General features: G+C 43.0%; 1 protein-coding gene across 1 annotated transcript in view; it reads left to right on the top strand.

Annotated features, from left to right (window-relative positions):
• The first annotated feature begins 6,716 nt into the window (after positions 1-6,716).
• Positions 6,717-26,833, top strand: part of LOC138983094 (secretin receptor-like) — a 91,644-nt gene continuing 71,527 nt past the window's right edge. The window contains exon 1 of the mRNA XM_070356502.1: positions 6,717-6,983. Coding sequence (XP_070212603.1) covers positions 6,966-6,983 — 18 coding nt within the window. The 5' untranslated portion in view covers positions 6,717-6,965. The remainder of the gene's footprint in view (positions 6,984-26,833) is intronic.

A 26,833-nucleotide genomic window follows, 5' to 3' on the forward strand; every position in this document is an offset into this window, starting at 1 on the left:
GGGTACGCGAATTTTATACTTTGGATGTTTAAATTCGCATGTTTGTATGTTTTTGTTGTTTTCATGTTCGGTTGTTTGGGAGCACACAAACCACACTTTTACATCCATTGTTTAATTGTATGGATAATAAATATAATGATGCTATGTCTTATGAATTTGATAATTCCGTGAATTCGACTAGACGCTGATAATACAAGCTTGCGAGCCCTGAAAGAAGGGACGCTCGTACGAACATACTCGCAGACGCGGATGCACTGATGGGGTAAACGCGAGAGACTTTGCTGACACAACATGTTCAGTCTTCAGTGACAGAAAGACTCCGGCCTTCTATGCGGAAGATTGAGGGATCAAATCCCGGTCGCGCCTGGTGGGTTAAGGGTGAAGATTTTTCTGATCGCCCAAGTCAACTTGTGTGCGGACCTGCTAGTGCCTTATGCACCATCGTTTGGTGTAAACAGTGTTTTATTCAAATACAACTTTACAAAGCCATGAAAAATATGTTTTAATTAATAAAGGAGCACAACATGATGTTACATTGTTTTTGCAAGATGAACATGACATGTTCCAAGCCCTGGCTTTGATTGGTAAATTTTCGGAAATATCAGGTTTGAACATAAATCACCAAAAATCCAAACTAATGTGGTTTGGGTCGCGGAAGAATTGTAGGAATGAGTGTTGCGGTTTTGCATGTACAGACAAAATGAAAATTCTAGGTGTATATTTCTGTAATTATATGCGTGCGTCAAAAGTAAAAGAGAATTGGGAAGAGAGAGTGAATGTTGCAAAAAGGCTCATCTGCGTGTGGGAGAAAAGGAATTTGAGCATTATTGGTAAAGTCTGTGTATTCAAAACGTTTATTCTGCCACATTTTGTCTATATAATGCAGGCGCTGATTGTACCAGACGACGTTCTAACTGAAATTATTAGGTTAATGTTTCGCTTCGTGTGGCCCAAAAAAGACTGCAACAGAAAAGCATTTGAAAAGGTGAAAAGAAGAACTGTTTTATGTAACGAAGTAAAGCAAGGTGGATTAAAATATGATTGATTTGCGTCAGATGCAGTGTTCCTTTTTGTTAAGCTGGGTTGTGAACCTAACTCTGTCTAATGAAGACCAGAAATGGTCATGGCTCCCAAAAGCACTGTTTTTCCATTTTGGGAGTCGCTTTGAGTGTTTTTTTTGCGAACATTAATAGCAAACCATTTAAAGGATTGGACAGTATTAAATCGGAATTTTGGTCCGCTGTGTTGAAGGCATGGCTTGATAACAATCAAGTCGATAATAATGGTAATTCTGTTTCGGGTTTGTTGTGGAATATAATTTGTCAAGGAAACCCACTTTTTTTTGCGGATTGGATTAAAACTGGTATAATGTATGTGAGCGATGTGTGTGAGAATGGACGTTTTGCTTCCTATGAAGAAGTGTGTGAAAGAACTGGCTACACTGCAAATAGATTGCTTGAGTACAATGTTGTTCGAGCAGCTGTACATCTCCTTTTAAGAAATGTCGATATAAACGATGTAAATTGTTCAGTCTGTGAAATTCCGACCTTTTGTGGAAAAAAAGTTAAATCAGTAAAAGAAATTCGAAAGATTCTGGTAGGAAAACAATACAGCCCACCCTGTTCAGAAGGATTTTGGAGAAGAAAATTAGGATTTGAAATTGACAAAAAGAACAGGCACAAACATTTCTTGTGAAACTAAAAGCGGCCGAGCCAGTTTTTTGACCGTTGAGTCAAAGACGGAAAGTGGGTTACGTGTTATCCGGATTTGTGTCAGCCTCCCGGCTTGGACGACGGCCCTGTTCTTTTTTCGTCACACCCAAAACCGTTATTTGGTTTGGGCGACGCAGCATTAAATGTGCTAAAAAAAAAAAAGATCCAAATCTGCACAGGAATCAGTCAGTATGTTAATTGTTGGCATGTGTCAAGGTAGAGGAAAGGGCTTATTCCATTAAACCCCAGGCAGATGTGAGAGCTGGAGACAAACTGTTGTCACGGGAAGGACTTGTTCTTTAACCGGAGTCGCTACACTGAAGTGTGTTTAGTCGGTCGCTAAGGGAGAAAGTTGTAACGACGAGCTGACAGGCCTGTGGCCTGTGAACTGCTTTGTTCAACCTGTGAAAACAGAGAGTTCACCCAATTTCACGCCCAGTAGATGCCGCAGGACATCCGGAAACTGGTCTGGCGCTTACTTTTTTGGCTACATTTTCTGATATGAACTCGTGTCTGTGGTGGTGTTTTTCCCCCCCCCCCCCCCACGATTGACCTTGGTCGGCAGCTGTTGCGCCAGGTTGTCCCCCGTGGGCTTTAGAGTCAAAGGTCGCGTGAATAATCAGCAGAGGCTGATAGATTGGTGACCTTTGGTGACCTTCATGCGGATCAGGCTGAAAACTTAATCCAGGAGCCGACAGTGTTCAGCCCCGAAAGAGATCAGTCGGCTGCCGTTCTTGTTTGCGGTGGCTTTAACTCCATGTTGAATGAAGACGTTAACAGCTTCCGACGGTCAACCCGGGTGGAAGAAGTCAGTGGTCGCCGTATTGGCTGACCTGCGCCCCTCGCGCCTGTATGCCTGATCGGTTGATTATATAGAGGGATCATTATCTTAAAGGCGCAGTAAGCCTCCCGTAAACCATCACATATACTGTCAGGCTTTTACACACAGTACAAACACCCTTCCATTTGAACGCTCACCAAACGGGAACATCCTAGGTGCCCTACGTAAAGAGCGAGCAATTTTTAAAGAATTAATTTTGCGGATTGTGTCAGAGACAATCGGACCGTGGTGCGTTTTGGCGCTAGTAGGCCTAACTTTTAAAATCTAAATAATAAATTGACAGCTTGTTACACAAACATTCTTAAATCATAAAAGAATTCTTTTTTCATCAAGAAAAGATCAGTACAATTCGAAGTTTTGAAAGTTTGAAAAAAGAAAAGCTCGGAAGCAGGGACACGCAAGGTCGTGGTTCTCGTAGCAGACGACGGTTTATACAGGGTGACCCCCCAAAAAAGAGTACCCAAACAAAACGTCATAAATTGAACAAAATAAAGCAATCTTCATAAAATGTATTTACACACACAAGTAGCCTCTGCATGATTTGCACATAAAATTTTAGCGTTCTAGCTTGTCTTTCAGGAAAGTTATGCTCATTCTACAGAACATGCTCCAAATGGCCTCCGCGCCGCTGCAGGCAAACTTGAGCTCGCCGCGCAAAGTTATCAATCACCCGCACACACTCCTGTTGCGAGATTCCGCGAATGGTTGTTGTGATGGCTCTCTTGAGTTCTGTGATTGTCTGTGGGTTGTTCCTGTAGACGTTGTCTTTCAGGAACCCCCAAAGATAGAAATCTGGGGGATTTAAATCCGGGGGAGGCCATTTGGAGCATGTTCTGTAGAATGAGCATAACTTTCCTGAAAGACAAGCTAGAACGCTAAAATTGTCTGTGCAAATCATGCAGAGGCTACCTGTGTGTGTAAATAAATTTTATGAAGATTGCTTTATTTTTGTTCAATTCATGACGTTTTGTTTGGGTACTCTTTTTTTGTTGGTCACCCTGTACCTTTCGCCAGTTCCTCTGAAATGTCAAAAGCCATCGCTAGAGTTCTTGTGAACCACAGCCGTTTGTTTCGTGCATAGTCAGAGGTGCTTAATAACGTGCTATTGCAAATAAGTTCACAGCGAGTCGCATTCAAATTACTAACTGACGACTACATTGTGAAAAAGGGAAACTTGATCACACGGGTTCACGATGGCTTATGGGTAAGATAAACCACGCAAAAATAAATTCTTTGAAAATTGCTCGCTCATTACGGAGGGCAGCTAGGATGTTCCCGTTTGGTGAGCGTTCAAATGGAAGGGTGTTTGTACTGTGTGTAAAAGCCTGACAATATCTGTGATGGTTTACGGGAGGCTTACTGTGCCTTTAACCAGTCTTTCTTTACTACGTCTTCTTCTTCTGAGATCGTGGGCTACGCGGGTCCCATGTGTACTCGTGTCAGTTTTTTCACAAGTAGGTTTTAACGTGTGGTTCCTTACAAGCAAGAATCCTGTTTTAATCCTTGCTTTTACACCAAACAGTAAATCACGGTGAATGCGTTATATACTTGTCAAGTTCAACTAAAATATCAACCGGTATCTACGACCGTTAGCTCAGTTCATTGTTGGTACTTGAAGCTTTTTACATTTAGTCAAAACTTGACTAAATGTTTTAACGTAGAGGGGGAATCGAGACGAGGGTTGTGGTGTATGTGTGTGTGTGTGTGTGTGTGTGTGTGTGTGTGTGTGTCTGTCTGTCTGTCTGTCTGTCTGTCTGTGTGTGTGTGTAGAGCGATTCAGACCAAACTACTGGACCGATCTTTATGAAATTTGACATGAGAGTTCCTGGGAATGATATCCCCGGACGTTTTTTTTCTTTTTTTCGATAAATACCTTTGATGACGTCATATCCGGCTTTTTGTAAAAGTTGAGGCGGCACTGTCACACCCTCATTTTTCAATCAAATTGATTGACATTTTGGCCAAGCAGTCTTCGACGAAGGCCGGACTTCGGTATTGCATTTCAGCTTGGTGCCTTAAAAATTAATGAATGACTTTGGTCATTAAAAATCTGAAAATTGTAAAAAAAACTTCTTTTTTTTAAACGATTCAAATTTACGTTTATCTTATTCTTCATCATTTTCTGATTCCTAAAACATATAAATATGTTATATTCGGATTAAAAACAAGCTCTGAAAATTAAAAATATAAAAATTATTATTAAAATAAAATTTCCGAAATCGATTTAAAAACAATTTCATTTTATTCCTTGTGGGTTCCTGATTCCAAAAACATATAGATGTGATATGTTTGGATTAAAAACACGCTCAGAAAGTTAAAAAGAATAGAGATAAAGAAAAGCCTGCTATCCTTCTCAGCGCAACTACTACCCCGCTCTTCTTGTCAATTTCACTGCCTGTGCATCGAGCGGTGGACTGACGATGCTACGAGTATACGCTCTTGCTGTAAAAATGCAGTGAGTTCAGTTTCATTCTGTTAGTTCGACAGCTTGATTGAATGTTGTAATTTCGCCTTACGCGACTTGTTATTGATACAATACCAGAAAATTCTGGTAAAGCGAGAGCTGTTATACCAACATGCTGTGTTTAATGTATGGCCTTTACGTACACAGCCAAATTCACGATGGTAAAAAAAAAATCTCCGTTCTGGAAATCTAATGAGCCTATTTCTGCATGATTTCACGCCAAGTGGGGAAAGGCCTCCTCTTTAGCTGAACCGGTGTAACACGAGAAAATTACTCCCACGAGAGTTTTACTCCGGAGTAAAAATGTACGAAAATGTTACTCCCTTTACAAACAAATAACTCCCCCACAACACGAGAAAATTGCTCCCCACGACAGGTGTGTTCCGAGTACAAATTTCGTACGAAATGTTACTTCCCTGACGAATTATAGATAACGAATCAACGACTCCACCCAAACACGAGCAATTTACTACCAACGCCAGGTGTACGCAACTTTTACTACCTTGTCCCCTGTTAGACTTGGAGGTGGGAGGGAGGGTAGCGCGACATTCGTTTGCGCGAGATCACATATTGGCATTATCCCTACGCCCGCATCCCATTTTCGCCCACGAGATATATACTGGAAGTAAAAATTTGGGGAGTAAGATGTCGTACGAAATTTGTACTCGGGAGTCTTTTTTTCGTGGAGTAAAAATGTCGTGTTACACCGGGCTTCTTTTTAATCGTTCCTCAATGTTTGTAAGCCATTGCATGACTTCTTCAAGTGTCTGGGATGTGCCCCATACTCGGCGCGCATGTCAGAAAATGAACGTGCATGAGTTGTTAGTGCACCACAAGTTTTCATCATCATCCGTTCTTAGACTGGAATAACTCGACTCATACTCAGACGCATGAAGCCGTCAGTGTGCACCAGTCAGTCAGAGCGGACACATCTATCAATCGACGGTTGATGTTCTGTGATATCTGCAATGGAATAATTTGACGGGGTGACATTTTAACGAGCTGTGTGTTTTTTCCAGGTTCGCAATACGATCCTGTGGCTGATTGAAGCGGTAATTCGAGGAAACTTCGAGGTAGGGGACATTGTGGAACAACATACCAAAAAAATGGAACCCACAAAAATGCTAATAACGTCTACGTATGTTGACCAAATAACTTCATATGTGGTGTACATGAACTTCAGATTAAATCTGAACAGTCCACAAAGTGGCAAGATTTCATATTGAATTGTCTGACTGTTGTGCTCTTTCGAGTGAGAAAAAAATCCGAATTTGGGGATCGACTCAAGAGTACAGTACTTTCCACAGTCACTTACCGTTCCTTACTGACGTAACTTACTTTCACCTGTGTTACTTACTGAGCTTAGTTACTACCTGTGGTAAAAGGTGCCACCCCCCACCCACATCCCAGTGCCAACCACAACAAAATGCGAATGACTTCTACATGACTGTGTTGAGCGAATTACTTCATATTCCATTATTTGGTGTACAGGATCTTCAATTTGTGTATGATCCTTCCACAAACTGTGTACTGTTTGCAGGTCTATAAAGTCTTCCTTTTATTTTATCTCGAACACGTTTTACAAATTCGGGGATCGACTCATTTGTAGGAGGAGCAACATCAGTCGAGTGAGCGCTGCACTGACTCAGCATATTCAAACCCTCCAGATTCGTATCTTTCGCAGATGTCAGTAAGGTGTGTATAGCCTGAAAATACGAGGATTTTTCCAAGTGAAACGTGCATCGGACGCTGGTAATGATAGACAGCATTTAAACGAGGGATTATACGGACAAATGTGGCAGCTATCGGGTTGTCCTTTCTCCGCCTGCCTGTGTGCGATGCAAAACAATTGCGCATTCACGCGTGCCACGATTGAAAGAAAACACAACTAAGTTTCGCGGGATGTGAGATAGGCAGGGAGTGTTTTGTGTCTGTGGGAGGAAGATTGATGAGCGACGAGGTAGAGGTAAGCATCGATTTGAGTGTGTATGTGTGTGTGTGTGTGTGTATGTGTGTGTGTGTGTGTGTGTGTGTGTGTGTGTGTGTGTGTGTGTGTGTGTGTGTGTCATGTTGTGGATCATTAACACTCTCTCTGTATATCTCTCTCCCTATCACTCTACCTTTCTGTCTCTCTTTCTTTTCTCTCTCTCTCTCTCTCTCTCTCTCTCTCTCTCTCTCTCTCTCTCTCTCTTTCTCTCTCTCTCTGTCTGTCTCTCTCTCTGTGTGTCTCTCTCTCTCTGTGTCTCTCTCTCTCTCTCTCTCTCTCTCTCATCCTTCTCTCTGTGTCTGTCTTGGTCTGTCTGTCTGTCTGTCTGTCTCTCTCTCTCTCTCTCTCTCTCTCTCTCTCTCTCTCTCTCTCTCTCTCTCTCTGTATGTCTCTCCCTATGCTCTATCTCTCTGTATATATCACTATCTTTCTCTTTCACTCTTCTCCTTCTTTCTCTCTATTTCTTTCTCTTCTCTCTTCATTTTGAGGTATATGTGTGTATCTCTCTCTCTCTCTCTCTCTCTCTCTCTCTCTCTCTCTCTCTCACACACACACACACAAATACACACACACACACTATCTCTCTCTCTCTACACACACTCACTCTCTCTCTCTCTCTCTCTCTCTCTCTCTCTCTCTCTCTCTCTCTCTCTCGCTCGCTCTCGCTCTCCGGCTCTCTCTTTCTTTCTTCTCTCATCATAGTGACAATGGCTTGTATATGATACCTGCGAAGATTTCAAGAACGCTTGTTCTCGCAGACTGCAGGGAGGGAAAGTGTTCCTCTGGGATAAAGATTGATGTACGAATAGTATGATAGGCCGTTTGGGCTGGAGCTTTGTCATCCGCCTCAGTTCCGCTACGGCCGATTACGTTTGGAAAGCCAACCTGAAGAAAACAGACCGTTTCTTCGCGCTCTCTGCCTCTCTGTCTTTGTTTATCTTTCTGTCTATCTCTCTCTTTCTCGTTCTCTCTGTCTCTGTCTCTCTCTGTTTCACTCTCTCACTCTCTCTCTCTCTTTCACTTGCTCAGTCTCTCTCTCTCTTTCACTCTCTCTCTCTTTCACTTTATCAGTCTCTCTCTCACTCTTTCTCTCTCTCTCTCTCTCTCTCTCTCTCTCTCTCTCTCTCTCTCTCTCTCTCTCTCTCTCTCTCTCTCTCTCTCTCTCTGTATTTATCTTTGTCTCTGGATATTATTTTTGTGGTGACAAAGAAAAGTTGAAATCGTCAGAATGACAAAGGTTGATCAAGGTTGATTAAGCGTTGAGAGACAGAGCGAGGGGGAGACTGAGAGAGGCAGACAGACAGACAGACAGACAGACAGACATACAGACATACAGACAGGCTGAGACATTTAGACGGCTACTAGATATAGACAGACAGTAACAGACAGACAGAAGAAGACATCTTTGTCATGTGCGCCCGTGTGTGCATGGACGCGTGTGTGTGTCAGTGTTTACCTAGACATACAAAGTGTGTATGGAACGGGAACTGACGGGGATGGTGCAGACATGTAAGCGTATTTCCGTCTTGGCGCCAACCGTGTGCACGTGTACTCGCGCTTCCAAAACACACATCAGTCTTTGCATCACTGATCCAACAAACAGCTCACTTTGTATCATCTTCAAGCCAGAAAACAAAACAAAAAACAAACAGAAATTATTCGTACACCAGCGCTGATATGCACAAAACTGAAACTTAAACGGGTGAGAAAAACCCCGGCTGGGTCTGATTCGTTGAAATCACAACAAATCTTAATTTAAATTAATCCAGCACCGCGGTTGACTTCTACCCGGTTGGTAACTTTCTCGTTCACCTCGATCGGCACAGGACCCCAGCAGAGCCGACCAGGCCGGACCACAGAGATATAGAATATTCTATATCTCTGTGGGCCGGACAGGTCAGTTCTACTCCTACACCTACCTAGCGGAGGCACAGGGATTGGGTCCAGTGCAGCTGTCAACCAGTATAGCTCATTTGAGACCCTCTGGTATTTTAATGTTCTTTTGTTTTCTCAAAAAGTGTGAATTTTTTGCTTTGTGTTCCTCTAAAAATCGATTCAAGACAATAAGACGACGATTTTGCGGCTTGCATATATGGATGCTAAAAATATAGAATACTACATGGCTTGCTGTGTCGTACCAGATTTACACGAGTTGTTTTTTTTAAATATTGAACTGCGAGCGAAAGCGAGCTGTTCACTATTTGAAAAAGCAACGAGTGTAAATCTGGTACGACACAGCAAGCCATGTAGTATTCTGTTTATCCTACATACTGTACTTACGTGTATTTTACTGAAAATGTCTTGCAGACGAGGCAGCTAAATTGAAGACGCTTGTTTTGGAACCTCGATCTCTTCTAAAGCCTCGTGCAATCTATTACGTCAAAGCAAAGAAACGTCACTCTGAAAGTGTGGCGTGACGTGTTAGTTCAAAAGATTCATCGAGGGTAATTAGCGAGAGCAAGTTTTGTTTCTATAATGACGTTTGTCTCGGTGACTTGGGCATCATAAGCAATGGAAAAACAGGTCCCTGCCAGACTTGCTTGACATGACCTCATTTACATGATATACACACGTGTGATTTGAACGATTATTATCTCACGGGTGTCTCTCTCACGTATGTAGGATAATTATTTCTCCATAATGACTACAAACGAACAGCAGAATTACACTCCAGTAGTGCCTGCGGCTGTAAAAGTTAGTAGTCTTTTTGAAGACCTGATTATTATACCCATAATAACATTTAAAAAATCATTTGAACATGGGTAATGGTCTGCTTACTAAAAAGCGATTTATTGAAAAATACAGGCCTCTGAACAAAATAGACGATTTTCGAAAATAACTCCGTCGGGTTTGCATTGGTTGTGTAAGAGTGAATACCCTTGCTTTTCCTCTGACACATAACTTCACACGTGCTCCTGTCCACGTGTTTCCGACACACCCCTCGCTAGTGATTGGCCCCTCCAATGTTTGTCCGAGTAAAAAGCAAGGGCATTCACTCTTTCACAACACATACAGACCCGAGAGAGTTATTTTCGGAATTCGTCCAGTGTTGGAGAGAAAAAAACGTCGAAAAAAACAATTACCAAGATACCTCCAATGATCTGTAGCAACGCATCGTGAACCCTTTCGCTTTTTACGTTGCTTAGTGCACAGAGCGCTGAGTGTAGGACTTCTGTACTTGGTACAGGAAGGATAACTCTATCTCATGTCGCACACGCCTGGGCCCGTATGCATGAACTGGAAGTCAGAAACACTGGAAATAGAGGCCTCTTTTGAAAGTGGGAACTCCCGAAGTTAACTTTCTAACTGTTCCCTATGCATGAACGCCGTAGTGCTGACTTCGAGAGTATTCGGTCAAGGTCGCGAAAATTTGGGGAATCCCATGCGTTTGTTGACGGTAAGCTTGGCGACCAGAAGAAACAAGTCTCATCGCGAGTTCAAAAGGGCGAACGTTGAGCGCGCTGTAGTACTAACAGCGTTATTGCTGTTGTTTTTTGAATGGTTAAACGAAAGGGTCTGTTCAAACCTGTGATGATTGTCTTGGAATCGAATGACTGCCTAGCTATGACAATGACTTTGTTGACCTGAATGGTAGGGAGAAAAATAAATGATTATGTTGAATGTTTTTTTGTTTTTTTTTAATCTCAGATGCATGCAGGCAGCTTCAACCCTTTCTTTTTTGCCTCTCTTTTTTTTGTTTTGTTTTTGTTATCGGGGAGCATCCGTCTTTATTGATCTTTTTTTCTGTTCTTTTTTCCTGCTTTTTATATTAATGTACAGTTGAAAATCAAGATTGGATTTTTTGTGAAAGCATAGGACAGTTTCTTTACGCAATTAAAAAAAAATGAACACAGAGACAAAAACCGGTTGTTGCAGCCTGAATTCTATAAAGATAAAGATTAATAAAAAAAAAAAATTAAAAAAATAAACTTTTCCTCCCAGCGGCACTTGAACCCAGAGCGGCGGATCGAATTTCCGAATCCGTAACCACTGCACCATGCTACTCGTGTGAAAACTGCGTGATGAAAAGATGTAATATGAGTTATTCAGTCCTGATGGTTTGAAAGCTCGCCACCTTCGCCGAATGACTCGAGCACGTTTTTTTCGGTTGTCGCTTTTGAGCCACTCTGTTTCAAGCATTTCACCTAAATTAAGCAAGAATGTCACAGTTCATGTCTATGGTGCAAGGTAGCCGACCGTCTCATTGTAGCCAAGTTACGACAGTTGCTCGATTGACGCATTTCACGTCTTCGATATTCTGTCTGAGCTCATTTCCCAATGAGCTGCCTTAAAAACAGGAATATCCTGCAATTGTAGTATGCGTTGGAGATCTTCGTTTGGATGGGTAAGGACCCTTAAAGAAGCGATATCGTCGTATAATGATGTCAAGTGAGAGACCCTGCAAATTAACATTGAAAGTGGGAACTTCGGAAGCAAAGTTGCCAGCTACTCGGTATGCAAGAGCTAAATTGAAAGCCGAAGTAGTGGCTTCGAGAGTTCTGAGGTCAAGGTCGAGGAAATTGGGGGAATCCCAATTAGTGCGCATGCGTTTGTAAACGGTAGGCTTGGTGACCAGAGGAAACAAATCTCATCGCGAGTTCGTAAATGGGCGAACGTTGATTGCGCTGTAGCTTTTACTATAGTTGTTGCTTCTGCCTGGTTGAACAAAAGGGTCGGTTCAAAGCTGTGATGATTGTCTTGAAATTGAATCAGAATGACTGTCTATAATAATGATTTTGTTGACCAGAATGTTGGGGAGAATAAAACATTTTTTGTTTATGTGGTAGCGAAGTCGGTTATGTTAAACCTCTTCTTTTTTTAATGATTATGTATCGGCAAAACTGTTTTGGACAAAATATGTTGGTTAGAGCGAACGTTTGGGTTACTGGTAAATTTGAAAAGGCAGAAATCAATCAGTGTTTGGGGAATCAAGATACAAGGTGTAAACCGGCCCCCGTAGCGCAGTGGTTAGCGCATCGGGCTGCGGGCCGGGAGGTCGTGGGTTCGAATCCCATCAGGGTCATGTGGGTTTTTCGGGCTACGGTCGGCCCCTACCCAGAGTGGAAGTGCTATGGTTCCTATGGGAAGGCTGGGATCACACAGCCGAGTGTCATTCACTTAACGAATGCGACTTTGAGGGTGCTCAGGTTCTGTATACCTGACCAACACCGCAGGTGCGGCAGTTCTCGGGCCTGGTTGACGCCAGGATATATTATGACAGAAAGCGTACAGTGCTGCCCTGTCACGTAGTCTCAAACCAAATTGGAAATCCAAAGCATCATTATAATCATCCTCATCTCATTAATCATTGTCCTTGCTCTTGTGGCCCTTCATGCCCGGGGCTCTCATGGTGACCTTGGTCTCAGTGTTCCTGTTCCTTCCTTCCCTGAATAGTAGTTCTGCCGTCAGTCTTCAACGTGTGACGTTCTGGGGGGGGTCGACGGAGGGACGTGGTGGCGGTCTCCTCTCTGGAGGTGACGCTCACTCAGTCTGGCTCCGCGACTTAAAAGTCAATGTCGTTTGTAGGGGGCATAGTAGGTAGTGGGCTGCGTCCGTTAGCTCGGGACAGACCCACTACTGAACACCGTCGAAGTGACTCAGCAGAAGTGCAGTGTCATCTTCCGAGGGTAGCCTACCGCAGCGACCCGACATCCCCCCCTGGAGCGTCTGTAAAATCGACAAGTCTGGCAGCGGAACGAAATTCAGAGGTGGTTGGAGCAGCGAGTACAGGGACGGGGCGGTGTGAGAGCACAACGGGACAAGGGAACAGGTGTAAAGACGAAAAAAAAAAGAAAAAAAAAAGATACAAGGTGTAGTGAAAAGAAAATAAGTTCGGTGACTTTCATATTAATTGGGAAAATGTGTGTCCGAATTTTTACAAAAGATAAATTGTTGTACTCTGGTATTTGTAAATTTTGTTTGTCCTCGTTAATTGTGAACAGAATGTATGTTTATATAAAGTTGAAAGTCAAAATTGGATTTGTTTAGCCTACGCGCGTGTGTGCATGTGTGTTAGACATAGGCATAGACATAGAACACTGTATTATCTCAATTACGAGAAACTCGGGTGTGGTGAATCATAATAAACAACATAAAACGTAAGAACATCAATAATATATCGAGGCACAAATACTCAGCTCATAACAGTGTGTGGTAAGGGGGATGGGGGGTGCACACACACACACACACACACACCGTCGAACACACACACACACATACACACACACATGCACGCAGACACACACACACACACACACACACACACACACACGCACGCACGCGCACACAAACAAACGCACAATTATACCCGCACGCACACACAGGCAGGCAGGCACTCGCAAAAATACGTACAAACACATAAACACACACGCACACACACACACTCACACACCCGGTACCCCTCCTCCCCCCCCCCCCCCACACATACAATACATGTGCGCGCGTGCACGGAAACAAACAAATGAATAAACAGACGCACAACTACACATGCACGCACGCACGCACGCACGCACGCACACCCACACACAAAAAAACACACACACACACACACACACACACACACACACACATACACACTCTCTCTCTCGAGGGAGATAAGATGTGTCGAACTGACAAAATCCGACATCTACATTTAAAAGTTAAATGTACACATGTACACCTTTAGTTTTACACACACACACACACACACACACACACACACACACACACACACGGCACACACACACACACACACACACACACACACCTTCGCTGATTGTTCTGCAGACTGTTTTTGTGTGTGTGCTTGAATTGATTGTGTAAGTTACAGTCATTTCAGCTTACTAAATTTGTCGATTAAAATATTCTAAGTCTTCACAGAATATTTCATTATGGGAAAGGCTATCAGTAGCAATAATAAGAGAATATGCAATAGATTAACGCCGATATTTGAAATGGAGAAGAGCTGTTCTAGCCTCAAAGTAGAAGTAAATGGTGGACTGGTTTGCATCAACGGTGACGAAGGACACTACAAAACTGTTAACGTCAAAATGGATGGCTTTTTTCACTTAGTACTCAGAAATAAACTGCGCTTGCTGTATTCCCCTTGATCTTTTTGGGGTGGTGATTACCTTACTATTCAACGGACTTTGACAGGTTTGATGGCATTCTGTAATGACTCAAAGGCTTCTGGTGGCGGCTGTGTTCGTAGCATTCAACAATCTTGGTTATCAGCTTCCAGAGTGCGTTGGTGCACAGATAATTCTGCTGTTTAACGTGTGCGGTTGTTGAGTTCAAAAGCGAGTTATCTTCTATCATTATACCAGTCAGAAACAGGCCCATAGCAAACCTTACTCAAGTTTCCACACCTTGCTCAAGTTTCCACACCTTACTCAAGTTTCCACACCTTGCTCAAGTTTCCACACCTTGCTCAAGTTTCCACACCTTGCTCAAGTTTCCACACCTTGCTCAAGTTTCCACACCTTGCTCAAGTTTCCACACCTTGCTCAAGTTTCCACACCTTGCTCGAGTTTCCACACCTTGCTCAAGTTTCCATACCTTGCTCAAGTTTCCACACCTTGCTCAAGTTTCCATACCTTGCTCAAGTTTCCATACCTTGCTCAAGTTTCCATACCTTGCTCAAGTTTCCACACCTTGCTCAAGTTTCCATACCTTGCTCAAGTTTCCATACCTTGCTCAAGTTTCCACACCTTGCTCAAGTTTCCACACCTTGCTCGAGTTTCCACACCTTGCTCAAGTTTCCATACCTTGCTCAAGTTTCCACACCTTGCTCAAGTTTCCATACCTTGCTCAAGTTTCCATACCTTGCTCAAGTTTCCATACCTTGCTCGAGTTTCCACACCTTGCTCAAGTTTCCATACCTTGCTCAAGTTTCCACACCTTGCTCAAGTTTCCATACCTTGCTCAAGTTTCCATACCTTGCTCAAGTTTCCACACCTTGCTCAAGTTTCCATACCTTGCTCAAGTTTCCACACCTTGCTCAAGTTTCCATACCTTGCTCAAGTTTCCACACCTTGCTCAAGTTTCCATACCTTGCTCAAGTTTCCATACCTTGCTCAAGTTTCCACACCTTGCTCAAGTTTCCATACCTTGCTCAAGTTTCCATACCTTGCTCAAGTTTCCACACCTTGCTCAAGTTTCCATACCTTGCTCAAGTTTTCATACCGTACTCACTTATCTGATAAACAAAGGGAAGTAAGCGCTTGAAATGCATACGACATTCGTAATAGCGCGAGTGAGTATTATGCGGAACCCGTCTCCTGGCACCTGAGAGAATAACAAGCATTGAAATGAACAAGCGACTTCTAATCCTCAAAAAAGTATGATCGCCACAAGCTCATATGTTCCTCATTTCCCAATGCCCTCTAACTAACACTTATACCTTACTTAAGTTTCCACCCGGGTGCATTTATTTTAAACCATCCTTTCAAAAGTCTTGTGAAAGCTTTGCCGGTAGTACTGAATAGATCAAAAGCTTCAGTTTCTGACTGCATGTATGTATACAGGTTGAATTTCCTTCCAGCTTAGCTGGCACTGTGCAGCGTACAATCAATCTATCCGTTCATCAATCAAGTAATCAATATTGTCTTGTTTTGAACCGCCCGTACTTCTTTTAACTTCAGATTCCATTCATGAAACTTAACGGAATGCAGGGCCAATCTATATATGTCTCAGCGGAACGTGAGTCTGAACGGACGTGTCAAATATAAACTAAAACATTTTAACAGCTAGAAACACGGTCCACTATCGCTTCGGACTTCCTGCTGCGACAAATTCCTCGGGCACTTAAGGACGTTTTAGACAACGGCTTACGGTACCTAACATTTCTTAGATGGTTTTGTGTTGTTTGCCAGGATCTCAGCACCGAGTCTATCATCAGCACATTTATCATCAATTTCTATCACTCCCAGAAACCGCATGGGTGCCACTTCTGTTCGCTTTTATGACAGATGTATGTACATTCTTGACCCTGGTTAGAGTTCTTTCCCCTGACAAGGTCACCTTGACCCCGCCGCGTCGTCACAGTGACCCAGATTGAGAAAGAGGTCGACAGCTACGAGGGTCTGGCATCTCTTCCACGTCCACCGTTCAGACACCCGTCGTACTTGAAAACCGATGATGAGGCTGGTGTTCAGTAAGTTTCCAGTCTCGCGACTGTGAGGATGTGCTCGTTTTAGGTCACGTGCTGAAGCAGTGACAAGGGTTGTTGGAAGAGTGTGTGCTTGCTGTTTGTGGAGATACAACTCCACAGATGTTGCGCGGATTTGTTTTCGAAGGCAAATTTGCCGGAATGACCATACCAGTTTGGGCAATTATGGGACAATTTCGGGACAATTTTGGCAGCCCTTGTCTTCACCTTTTCCCACCCGTCCAAAAAAAAATCGGCAAATCTGCCTGTTCATAGATTTGAACTACTGGTCCTTGACGTTATCACTGCAGGAAAGGTGTCCTGTAGAAAAAGTGTTTGTTTGTCCATACAGAAAAGGTGTTTGTTCGTCGCTGTGGGAAAAGTGTTTTGTGTTTTTGTTCGTGTAGATAAAGTGTTTGATATGCTGTTTATAAAGTGAGATAGAAGCCTTATCCGCATTTCTAACCCAAATGGAAAACATGACTTCCCTGTCAGGGAAAAATTCGTCATGAAAAGTGAACATGTGAGGCTTGCAGGTGTGTGTGCGGGGGGGGGGAGGGGCGCGTCCGTGCGGGAGTGTGTATGCGTGTGTGTGAGAGCGTGTGCGTGAGTGAGAGAGAGAGAGAGGGAGTGTACGTGTGTGTGTGTGAGTGTGTGTGTGGTTGTGTGTGTGTGTAACTTAAGTGGGGGGGGGGTATAAATGACATAACATTGGATGTAAACAGTGACATCTGGTTAACATCACAAGTTGTGTTTTTTATGCGCCAAAGGATGATTAAGAAAACATGCTGCGTGCCAGTCTTAATCTGCGTATCGGATCTTTACAACCAAGATTTAATCTTAGAACTACACAAAATCTGTTTCTTCTTATGTTGTTTTGCTTTTCAGCCAATTCGTTCCAGCTAACCCCCCCCCCCCCCCCCCCCCCTTCCGCGCCTCATTTACAAACAACAAAATTGAAGCCGGCAGGAGAAATTTGCTTCATTAAGTAACTCTGATTACAAGTATTTTTAAGAGGGAATTGGGATGTTGAGGAGGTCTCATCTGTACGAGTCAGTGAAAAACTAAACTGTGTTGATGTTCACGGAAATGCTGGTATAAATGTTGTGCCAGTGAATGCATGCGTCTGCATTTGTGCACGTGTGTGTTTGCGTGAAAGAAGGCGGAGATAGATAAAGCCTGAAATTGATTTGGCGGAGTCGAATTCCCTAAGGTCCCCTAAGTCTACTTCACGAAGCGCGCTGCACGAAGCTTCAGCACTGAATTTTCGGTCTTCGCAATATCAACTTCTGCCTGAATTTTAAGCATTTCAGTAAATATAGGGTGAAATCATATGCACAGCAGGGTTACTTGTAACAACAGATCAATCGATGACTGTATTAAATGATGCCATGTACTTACATTTTAACGTCAAGTAATAAATATAGGTACCCTGACAAGGTCACCTTGACCCCGGGGCGGTGTCACAGTGACCCAGATCGAGATAGAGGTCGACAGCTACAAGAGTCTGGCATCTCTTCCACGTCCATCGTTCAGACACCCGTCGTACTTGAAGACCGATGTTCAGAAAACCTTTTGCTGAAAATGTTGTCAAAATGCGAATCCGGCAAACCGAATAAAACTCTGAAGAAGTATGTTTTCTTACATCCGTTAACGTCGCTTACTGGCTCACGTGTACGTAGGCCTGTGTTCTCATCAATTCTGTCTCTCTGTGCTTTCGTTCGTGAGTGTGAGCCCTGGATGATGTGACCGATGTTTGAACATGACGGTTTCCAAAAGGTCACCTGTAGATATTCATTATTTCACCTTGATGACTTTTTGTGAAAAGTCATTATTTCGCATTGTGTCAAGTACCGGTGTCCAAATAATGCAGGTGTATCAATATATTTCTTTAAACACATATTCCTTCCCCTGTGAACTATAGGGTCTCCACCACTTACCAAGTCAAGTCCAGGTGTTTCTTTTTCTTTTTCACAATGCATACGTATACACTCATCTTACAATCACGTTTGGTGAAAAGTGTCGGTAAAAATAACAATGTCCAACTTCTTTACGGAAAGAGTAAAAACAGTACAAAATAACGCACTTTACATAGAACATAGGACATATAAAATATTATGAAATATTTTGAAAGAAAAGGGTTGAAGTTATCACTTGTTCGCCATGTCTTGTTATCAGAATGTGTATTGATTATCAGTTTTAGAACGTGTCACGTCCATAAGCAGTCTGCTTGTTAACGTTCTTAATGTTGTTACTGTATATAACATGTATACAAGAAATTAATAAAAACACGCTTAAACCAACATAGGACAACAAAATACGGTTGACGTATAAGACGAGCTGACGAGGTTGAGAGCAATATACCTTCTTTTATCATACTCTACCTCCAGTTTAATAATAATAATAATAATAAATGAGCATTTATATAGCGCAACATCATAACTTTACAATTATGCTCTTTGCGCTTGACACATTTAAAATTAAAACACAGTTATACAAGCATTTACATCTACATTCATAGTCAACAACGCTTAATTAAAAGCATACACCATCAAACATACATTACAAAAGATTCTTCCACTAACTAAGTAATAAAAACATGAATAAAATAGGTAGTAAAAAAACAAGGAAATACCAGCTGAATACCCTTAATCAAACAGAACATGTTATCAACAATGCTGAAAACAGTCCTTGATGTTTATATACATTATCACTAAAACAACAAATACACTACATGTAGCCTACTGATGGACTGAGAAAGCAAAATCAGGGGTTGTATTTCTTGAAGAGGTGCGTTTTAAGTGCTCGTTTGAATGCTTTGGGTGACTGAGAGCTTATAATCACAGGGCTCCCCATAGCGCGCGTCCCTGCGTCCTATACGCACTTGAAGTCGAAAACACGTACTAGAAATATATGGAGGGGGTCCCTGGACGCACTAGATTTTTAAAGAGCGGGTCATAGGACGCTCTAAATGTCCTTTATCGTGCGTACCGTAAATACCATTTTCAGACTGCAATCGACACTTCGCAGTACACTATACGTGACCACAATGTTTTATAAGTACACTGGGACTTTTCGGCGTTTGGCCCCTTGGGACCCTCTAAAATACTGCAGTGTGGGTCCATGGACCCTCTACAATTTAAAAGTGAGGGTCCCGGGACGCACTAGGAGGGGCGTCCGTGGGGAGCCCTGATTCAGTGGTGTGAGACTCAAGTCAAATTAGCCGAATCGTTCGTTAACGTGAGAAAAAAAAGGTGTCTTACATCTACCGATTTACGTCTCGAGCCCAATATGTTTCTGCTTTCATCCACTTTCCGTGGCTGTATTTACTCGTCTATTCTTGTCCGGCGCTTGCATCAAAACCTAACAGTAAATAACTCAAACTGCAGCTGCCGAAATTGTTTTTTGTGAAACCCAGTTGTATCTTTTTGCTTGTTTGTGGTAAGAAGATAAATCGAGACAAAAATAAAGTTTGTTTACACACGCGTCTAGATATGCGCACATTGGCAGGTTCTCATGTACTGATGCAAGCACGCACTGACGCACACTCATACAGACACAGACACACATGCACACAGACAGACAGACAGAAACACACACACACACACACACACACACACTGTACACGCGCTCAAGCTCACACGCACACACACGCGTTCTCGCAAGTACGCACGCACGCACACACACGCGTTCTCGCAAGTACGCACGCACGCACCTATTCACGCACCCACTGTTGCGCGCACGCGGGCACGCACACACACACACACACACACACACACACACACACTGTACACGCGCTCAAGCTCACACGCACACACACGCGTTCTCGCAAGTACGCACGCACGCGCCTATTCACGCACCCACTCATGCGCGCGCGCACGCAGACACACGCAGACACACACTCAACAGGAGAAAAAAACTTGTCAAGGGATGAACGACCGATTTTATCACAGAGCAGCGTATTCCAGAACGGGATGGCGCAACGCAAATATCTTTGATGTCACTAACAGTCTATATCCGATCGCACTCACAAACACGTTTTGATGTTACACCTCAAAGACCTGGTTCCTGTTGCTGAAAGTCTTTTTTACATTTAGTCAAGTTTTGACTAAATGTTTTAACGTAGAGGGGGAATCGAGACGAGGGTCGTGGTGTATGTGCGTGCGTGCGTGTGTGTGTCTGTCTGTCTGTGTGTGTGTGTAGAGCGATTCAGACTAAACTACTGGACCGATCTTTATGAAATTTGACATGAGAGTTCCTGGGTATGAAATCCCCAGACGTTTTTTTCATTTTTTTTATAAATGTCTTTTATGACGTCATATCCGGCTTTTCGTGAAAGTTGAGGCGGCACTGTCACGCTCTCCTTTTCAACCAAATTGGTTGAAATTTTGGTCAAGTAATCTTCGACGAAGCCCGGACTTCGGTATTGCATTTCAGCTTGGTGGCTTAAAAATTAATTAATGACTTTGGTCATTAAAAATCTGAAAATTGTAAAAAAAAAATAAAAATTTATAAAACGATCCAAATTTACGTTCATCTTATTCCCCATCATTTTCTGATTCCAAAAACATGTACATATGTTATATTTGGATTAAAAACAAGCTCCGAAAATTAAATATATAAAAATTATTATCAAAATTTTTTTTCGAAATCAATTTAAAAACACTTTCATCTTATTCCTTGTCGGTTCCTGATTCCAAAAACATATAGATATGATATAGCGGCCCTTATATGTGTTCGAATTGTGCACTTCATGTAACAAACACCAAAATTGGCAGAGACAGGCAGTTTTATGTATTTATCAAACTCTGATACAGGGCCATCGTGAAAAATTAGTTTAAAGGTGTTTTTTAATACAATTTCAAAATGGCCGCCACATGTAATTTAGCAAAATTATTAATTTATGTTCAGTTGATGCTACAAGCACCAAATTTGGCAGGGAGGTACAGTTTTATGTACTTGTCAAGGTCTGATACAGGGCCACCAAAATAAATTTGTTTAAAAGATTATTTTAATGCAATGTTCAAAATGGCTGCCACAAAAAAAAGTCTAAAATTGTAGATTTGCGTTCATGTAGTGCAACAACCCTCAAAATTGGCAGAGATGCACAGTTTTCTGAACTTATTAAGTTCTGATACAGAGCCACTTAAAATATGAATATTTGTTGGTTATTTAAAGCATAATTTCAAAATGACAACCACGGGAATACATGCAAACGCACATGCTGGAACGTAACTGAAGGAACACAAGAAGTTTAGAGCAATGTAGCTTGATTTACCTAGTGTTGGGGGTTGTTAGCAGATGCACACACACAGTTGCAGAGGGCCTCTCTTTGCCCTTGCCAAACAAATTCAGTGGAGGCATCCTGATTTGTATGGAGAAAGCAGAATGACCATCGTTTTGGGAGGACTTCACACCGAGAGGGCTTTTTTGAAGGCCCTTGGAAGTCTCCTGCGTGACAGTGGCTGGACAGACGTCCTTGTACAGGCTGGTGTGACTACAGTTGGTACTGCAGACTCCTTCTTGTCAGCTGCTCATGTCACCAAGACTCGGCATGCTCATCAGCTTACAGTATGTGCCCTCTACCAACTGATGAATGCTGCCTATGAGCAATATCGTCTCTCATGCCAAGCTCTTGGGGAGAAGATCATGCCTGTGGATGAGTGGAAAGTCATCATGACGGAGAACAGTCCAACGTTTCACTTCTGGGCTTTGATCATGCAATTAGAAGTTCTTGTGCTTGCTTTTCTGTCTTCCGTGAGAAGTGGTGACTTCATGTTGTATCAGCAGTACATCGCGAAAATGGTGCCAGTGTTCTTTGCATTTGACCAGCATAACTATGCAAGGTGGATGTCTGTGCATGTGAACTTAATGAAAAAAATCAGTGCCATTGAGTCTGTTAGCCATGAATTCCAACAAGGCCACTTTGTCCTGCAAAAGACTGGAAGGCCATTTTCAAGACTGGCACTGGATCATGCACATGAACAGAATAATGCGATTGTGAAAGGTGATGGTGGGGCCGTTGGCTTGACAGGTAATCCAGCTGCTTTGGGATGGTGGATGGTCAGTGGCCCTGAAGTTGCACGCATCATCCAGGAATTTCAACGGACCCTTAGCCCTCCTGAGAAAGACTCGGAGAAACTTGGCCATCATGAGCAAAGCTTGGCCTTCCAAGTGGATTTTGCTGACAACGTCACAAAAATCATTGATGTCATAAAGGAGGCGGGAAACCCTTTTGCTGAGCGAACATGCGATTTCCTCACGGGCTCTTCAGAGCACTGAGATCATCAGTGCTGCGACGCATGAGGCCATGAAATCCATGTTGACGACCGGGATACAGCAGTACACATCATTTGTGGAAGATAGGCTCAAGACAAAGACCAAGAAATTCTCTGACCCTATCAAGCGCAACAACATGGTCCTTATTGCTGGCACAAAACGGAAGAAGAAAGGCACTGGAACTTGCAAACTTTCCATCCTTAAAAAGAACAACAGTCTCTTTTCCAGGCTCTATATTGCATGCCAGACCCGCCCAGGAGGACTCGACGACTTCTTCCAGCATGAAAATCACAGTACCCCTCCATCACTTTCCTCTGAAGGACAAATAAGGCCGGGATTGAAATCACGCCTGATGGAATGCCTGGAGCAATTGTCACCGCCTGAAGCAGTGCGTTCTGATGCAGATGTTCTGATTTTGGATGGCGCTGCAATCGTGCACATGATTCGGCCTGGGGCAGCAAAGACATTTCGTGCATATGCAGAGGATGTGTTTTTGCCGCACATCACCCTCTTGCTGCAAACAGTTTCCCGCCTGGATGTGATATGGGATATGTACAGGACAGACAGCCTGAAGAAGACTGCAAGGGAGGTGAGGGGCAAGGGAAAGAGAAAGCGTGTCACACCAACAGGCGCCATACCACCCAACTGGCACACATTCCTCAGGGTAGATGACAACAAAACGGAGCTCTTTAAGTACCTGGCACAGTGTCTCCTGCGAATTCCCACTGAGAAGACCATTGTCACCACCCAGTGTTCTATTGCCATTTCCAATGTCCCTGTTGAGCTTAGTGCACTGTCTCCTTGCACCCATGAGGAAGCCGACAGTAGGATAATGACACACCTAGTGGATGCAGCAAAGGACAGCAAACACATCTTGCTTCGCACCACCGACACAGATGTTGTTGTCCTAGCCGTCGCCTCTGCATCACGCTATCCTGACCACGAAATTTGGGTGGCGATGTGTGTTGGCAAAGACTTCCGGCACATTCCTGCTCACCTTATTGCCAGGAACCTTGGTCCTGGTGGGATCATCCTGCCTTTCTCTTTTCCACAGTTTTTCTGGGTGCGACACTGTGTCATTTTTCAATGGCATCAGTAAGAAGAAGGCTTGGGAGGTGTGAAGTATGTTCGATGATGTGACTGAAACTTTCCTTCGGCTGTCAACGCCTCCGTGTATCTTGACACCTGATGACAGAGCTGTGTTGGAGAGGTTTGTTGTGCTCCTCTACGACAAAGCTAGTAACTGCCTGGATGTCAACAGCGCCAGAAGACATCTCTTCATCAAGAAAACCAGGCAGATTGAAAACATTTCACCAACAAGCGATGCTCTGCTACAGCATATCAAAAGGGCAGTCTATCAAGGCAGCTACATTTGGGGCCAGGCAGAAAATCCCACACCTGCATAATCCCTCTGAATGGGGTTGGAAAAACAATGACGGAGAGTGGCAACCCCTTTGGACCATCGGCCCTGAAGCATCTACAGCATGCCGCGAGCTTCTCAAGTGTGCCTGCAAGAAGTCATGCAGAACCCAACGCTGCAAATGCTGCAAAGCCGGACTACGTGTGCATCTGCTAACAACCCCCAACACTAGGTAGATCAAGCTACATTGCTCTAAACTTCTTGTGTTCCTTCAGTTACGTTCCAGCATGTGCGTTTGCATGTATTCCCGTGGTTGTCATTTTGAAATTATGCTTTAAATAACCAGCAAATATTCATATTTTAAGTGGCTCTGTATCAGAACTTAATAAGTTCAGAAAACTGTGCATCTCTGCCAATTTTGAGGGTTGTTGCACTACATGAACGCAAATCTACAATTTTAGACTTTTTTTGTGGCAGCCATTTTGAACATTGCATTAAAATAATCTTTTAAACAAATTTATTTTGGTGGCCCTGTATCAGACCTTGACAAGTACATAAAACTGTACCTCCCTGCCAAATTTGGTGCTTGTAGCATCAACTGAACATAAATTAATAATTTTGCTAAAGTACATGTGGCGGCCATTTTGCAATTGTATTAAAAAACACCTTTAAACTAATTTTTCACGATGGCCCTGTATCAGAGTTTGATAAATACATAAAACTGCCTGTCTCTGCCAATTTTGGTGTTTGTTGCATGGAGTGCACAATGAGGCTGTTTTGTGTAACGTACAAGGGCCGCTAATATGTTTCGATTAAAACACGCTCAGAAAGTTAAAACGAAGAGAGGTACAGAAAAGCGTGCTATCCTTCTCAGCGCAACGAATACCCCGCTCTTCTTGTCAATTCCACTGGCACTGCCTTTGCCACGGGCGGTGGAGTGACGATGCTACGAGTATACGGTCTTGCTGCGTTGCGTTGCGTTCAGTTTCATTCTGTGAGTTCGACAGCTACTTGACTAAATGTTGTATTTTCGCCTTACGCGACTTGTTTTCATGTTATTTTTATCTTGAAAGCCTGCACCGCCGGTACAGATTTAATTGTTTTGATGATATAACAATTGGCAGGTCACATCTTGATATATTGCTATTTCATATGTTACGTGGATTTCCATTGGTCAATTGGGCAAAACTGAGCTCAGTGCAAAAGTGATATCGACGAGATTTCCGTCGATATCAGTTTTGATATCGACGACCTCTTTATTGCTTCCCCACTTCAAAAACAAAAACACCTAAATTTAAAAACAAACAAATATATATGAAAATGTAATTATCCCAGAATTTAGCTGAGCAAGTGACTAAAGACTTTTTGAAAGGAAAGACATTTTAAAATACTGAAAAGTACAAGAAAAGAGTGAACAAAAAGAAATAATAATCAGAGGGAGGGATATGGAACAGCCAAAACTAAGACATACTTTTGTAATTTCTTTACAGTAAATACAAAATGTCCAGAGAATTAGCAATATATCTAACATTGACTGACTGTGTGATGATATCTTCTGCTATTGGTCTGTTTCGACAGTGATATCAAAATCTCGACCTCCGGTCTCGATTTTGATATCACTGTCTCAACAGACCATAGCAGAAGATATCATCACACAGTCCGTCAATATTGGGTAATATTAGTTCTGTTTGTCCGTTCTGGGAAAGAGTAGCAGAGGGAAAAGCAGACAGAGAAATCGAGAATACTTTGCCAAAGCAAAGGCTATTGGGGTGGATGCGCGCTCTCTCTCTCTCTCTCTCTCTCTCTCTCTCTCTCTCTCTCTCTCTCTCTCTCTCTCTCTCTCTCTCTCTCTCTCTCTCTCTCTCTCTCTCTCTCTCTCTCTCTCTCTCTCTCTCTCTCTCTCTCTCGCCATTTATTATCATATGTACGATTATCTTTGCCGTCAACCTTTTCTGGTCTTATAATGTTTTCATGTTCTGTTTTGTATTCATGTTAGTTAGCAAGGACAGATTGTAGGACCAGGCAACGCCTAAAATCTCCATCCTTCTGTAATAAAGTTAAATCAATCAATCAATCAATCTCTCTCTCTCTCTCTCTCTCTCTCTCTCTCTTTCTCTCTCTCTCTCTCTCTCAATCTCTCCCCCTCTCTTTCCCTCTCTTCTCTTTCTCTCTCTCTTTTTCTCTCTCACTCTCACTCTCTCTCTCTCACTCTCACTCTCTCTCAATCTCTATCTCTCAATCTCTCTCAATCTCTCTCTCTCTCTCTCTCTCTCTCTCTCTCTCTCTCTCTCTCTCTCTCTCTCTCTCTCTCTCTCTCTCTCTCTCTCTCTCTCTTACTCCCCGTGAGAAGGGAGAGATACAGAGTGTGTTCATCTGTTTGCCCATATGATTGTCTATCGGTATATATGTGTGTTCGTGCCTGATGCATGTGTCTATATGCCTGTCTGTCTGTATTCTATCTGTCTGTCTGTCTGCCTGTCCGTCTGTCTGTTTGTCTGTCTGTATTTCTGTCTGTCTGTCTGTCTGTCCGTCCGTCTGTCTGTCTGTCTGACTGTCTGTACGTCTGTACGTCTGTACGTCTGTCTCAAACTCTGTCTGTCTGTCTGTCTGTTATGTGCATGTTTTCAACTGCGCGTGTACATACTTGCAACCGAAGGTGAATAATTCGTGCGCGTGCCTCCCCCCCCCCCCCCTACCCTTATTCCCACCTCACCCCCTTTGTTCCATCCTTCTATTAACTAGCGATGCTTTACCTTTGCTGGACAACATATCAGCGGCATGTGACATTCCCCCCGGACAGAGCAAAAACGATGGAAGCAATCTGCAAGACCGTCTTGTTCATCGATCTGAACAGACAAAGACCTCTCAGTCAAGTTCTTCCAACGGAATAAACTGCCCTTGGGGATCTTCTTTAAAAAAATCACATTTCAAAAATGGCTTCGGAAATTAGACACCCGTTTTTCTTTGTTTTTCTGAAGTTTTCGGACTCAATCTTGACGAAAAGACGGGACAGCTAAACACACCCAAAATCATGAAATAGAAAGAAATTATTTGAAACTGAAG

The sequence above is a fragment of the Littorina saxatilis genome, linkage group LG12 (genome assembly GCF_037325665.1).
Source record: "Littorina saxatilis isolate snail1 linkage group LG12, US_GU_Lsax_2.0, whole genome shotgun sequence".
Lineage (NCBI taxonomy): Eukaryota > Metazoa > Mollusca > Gastropoda > Littorinimorpha > Littorinidae > Littorina > Littorina saxatilis.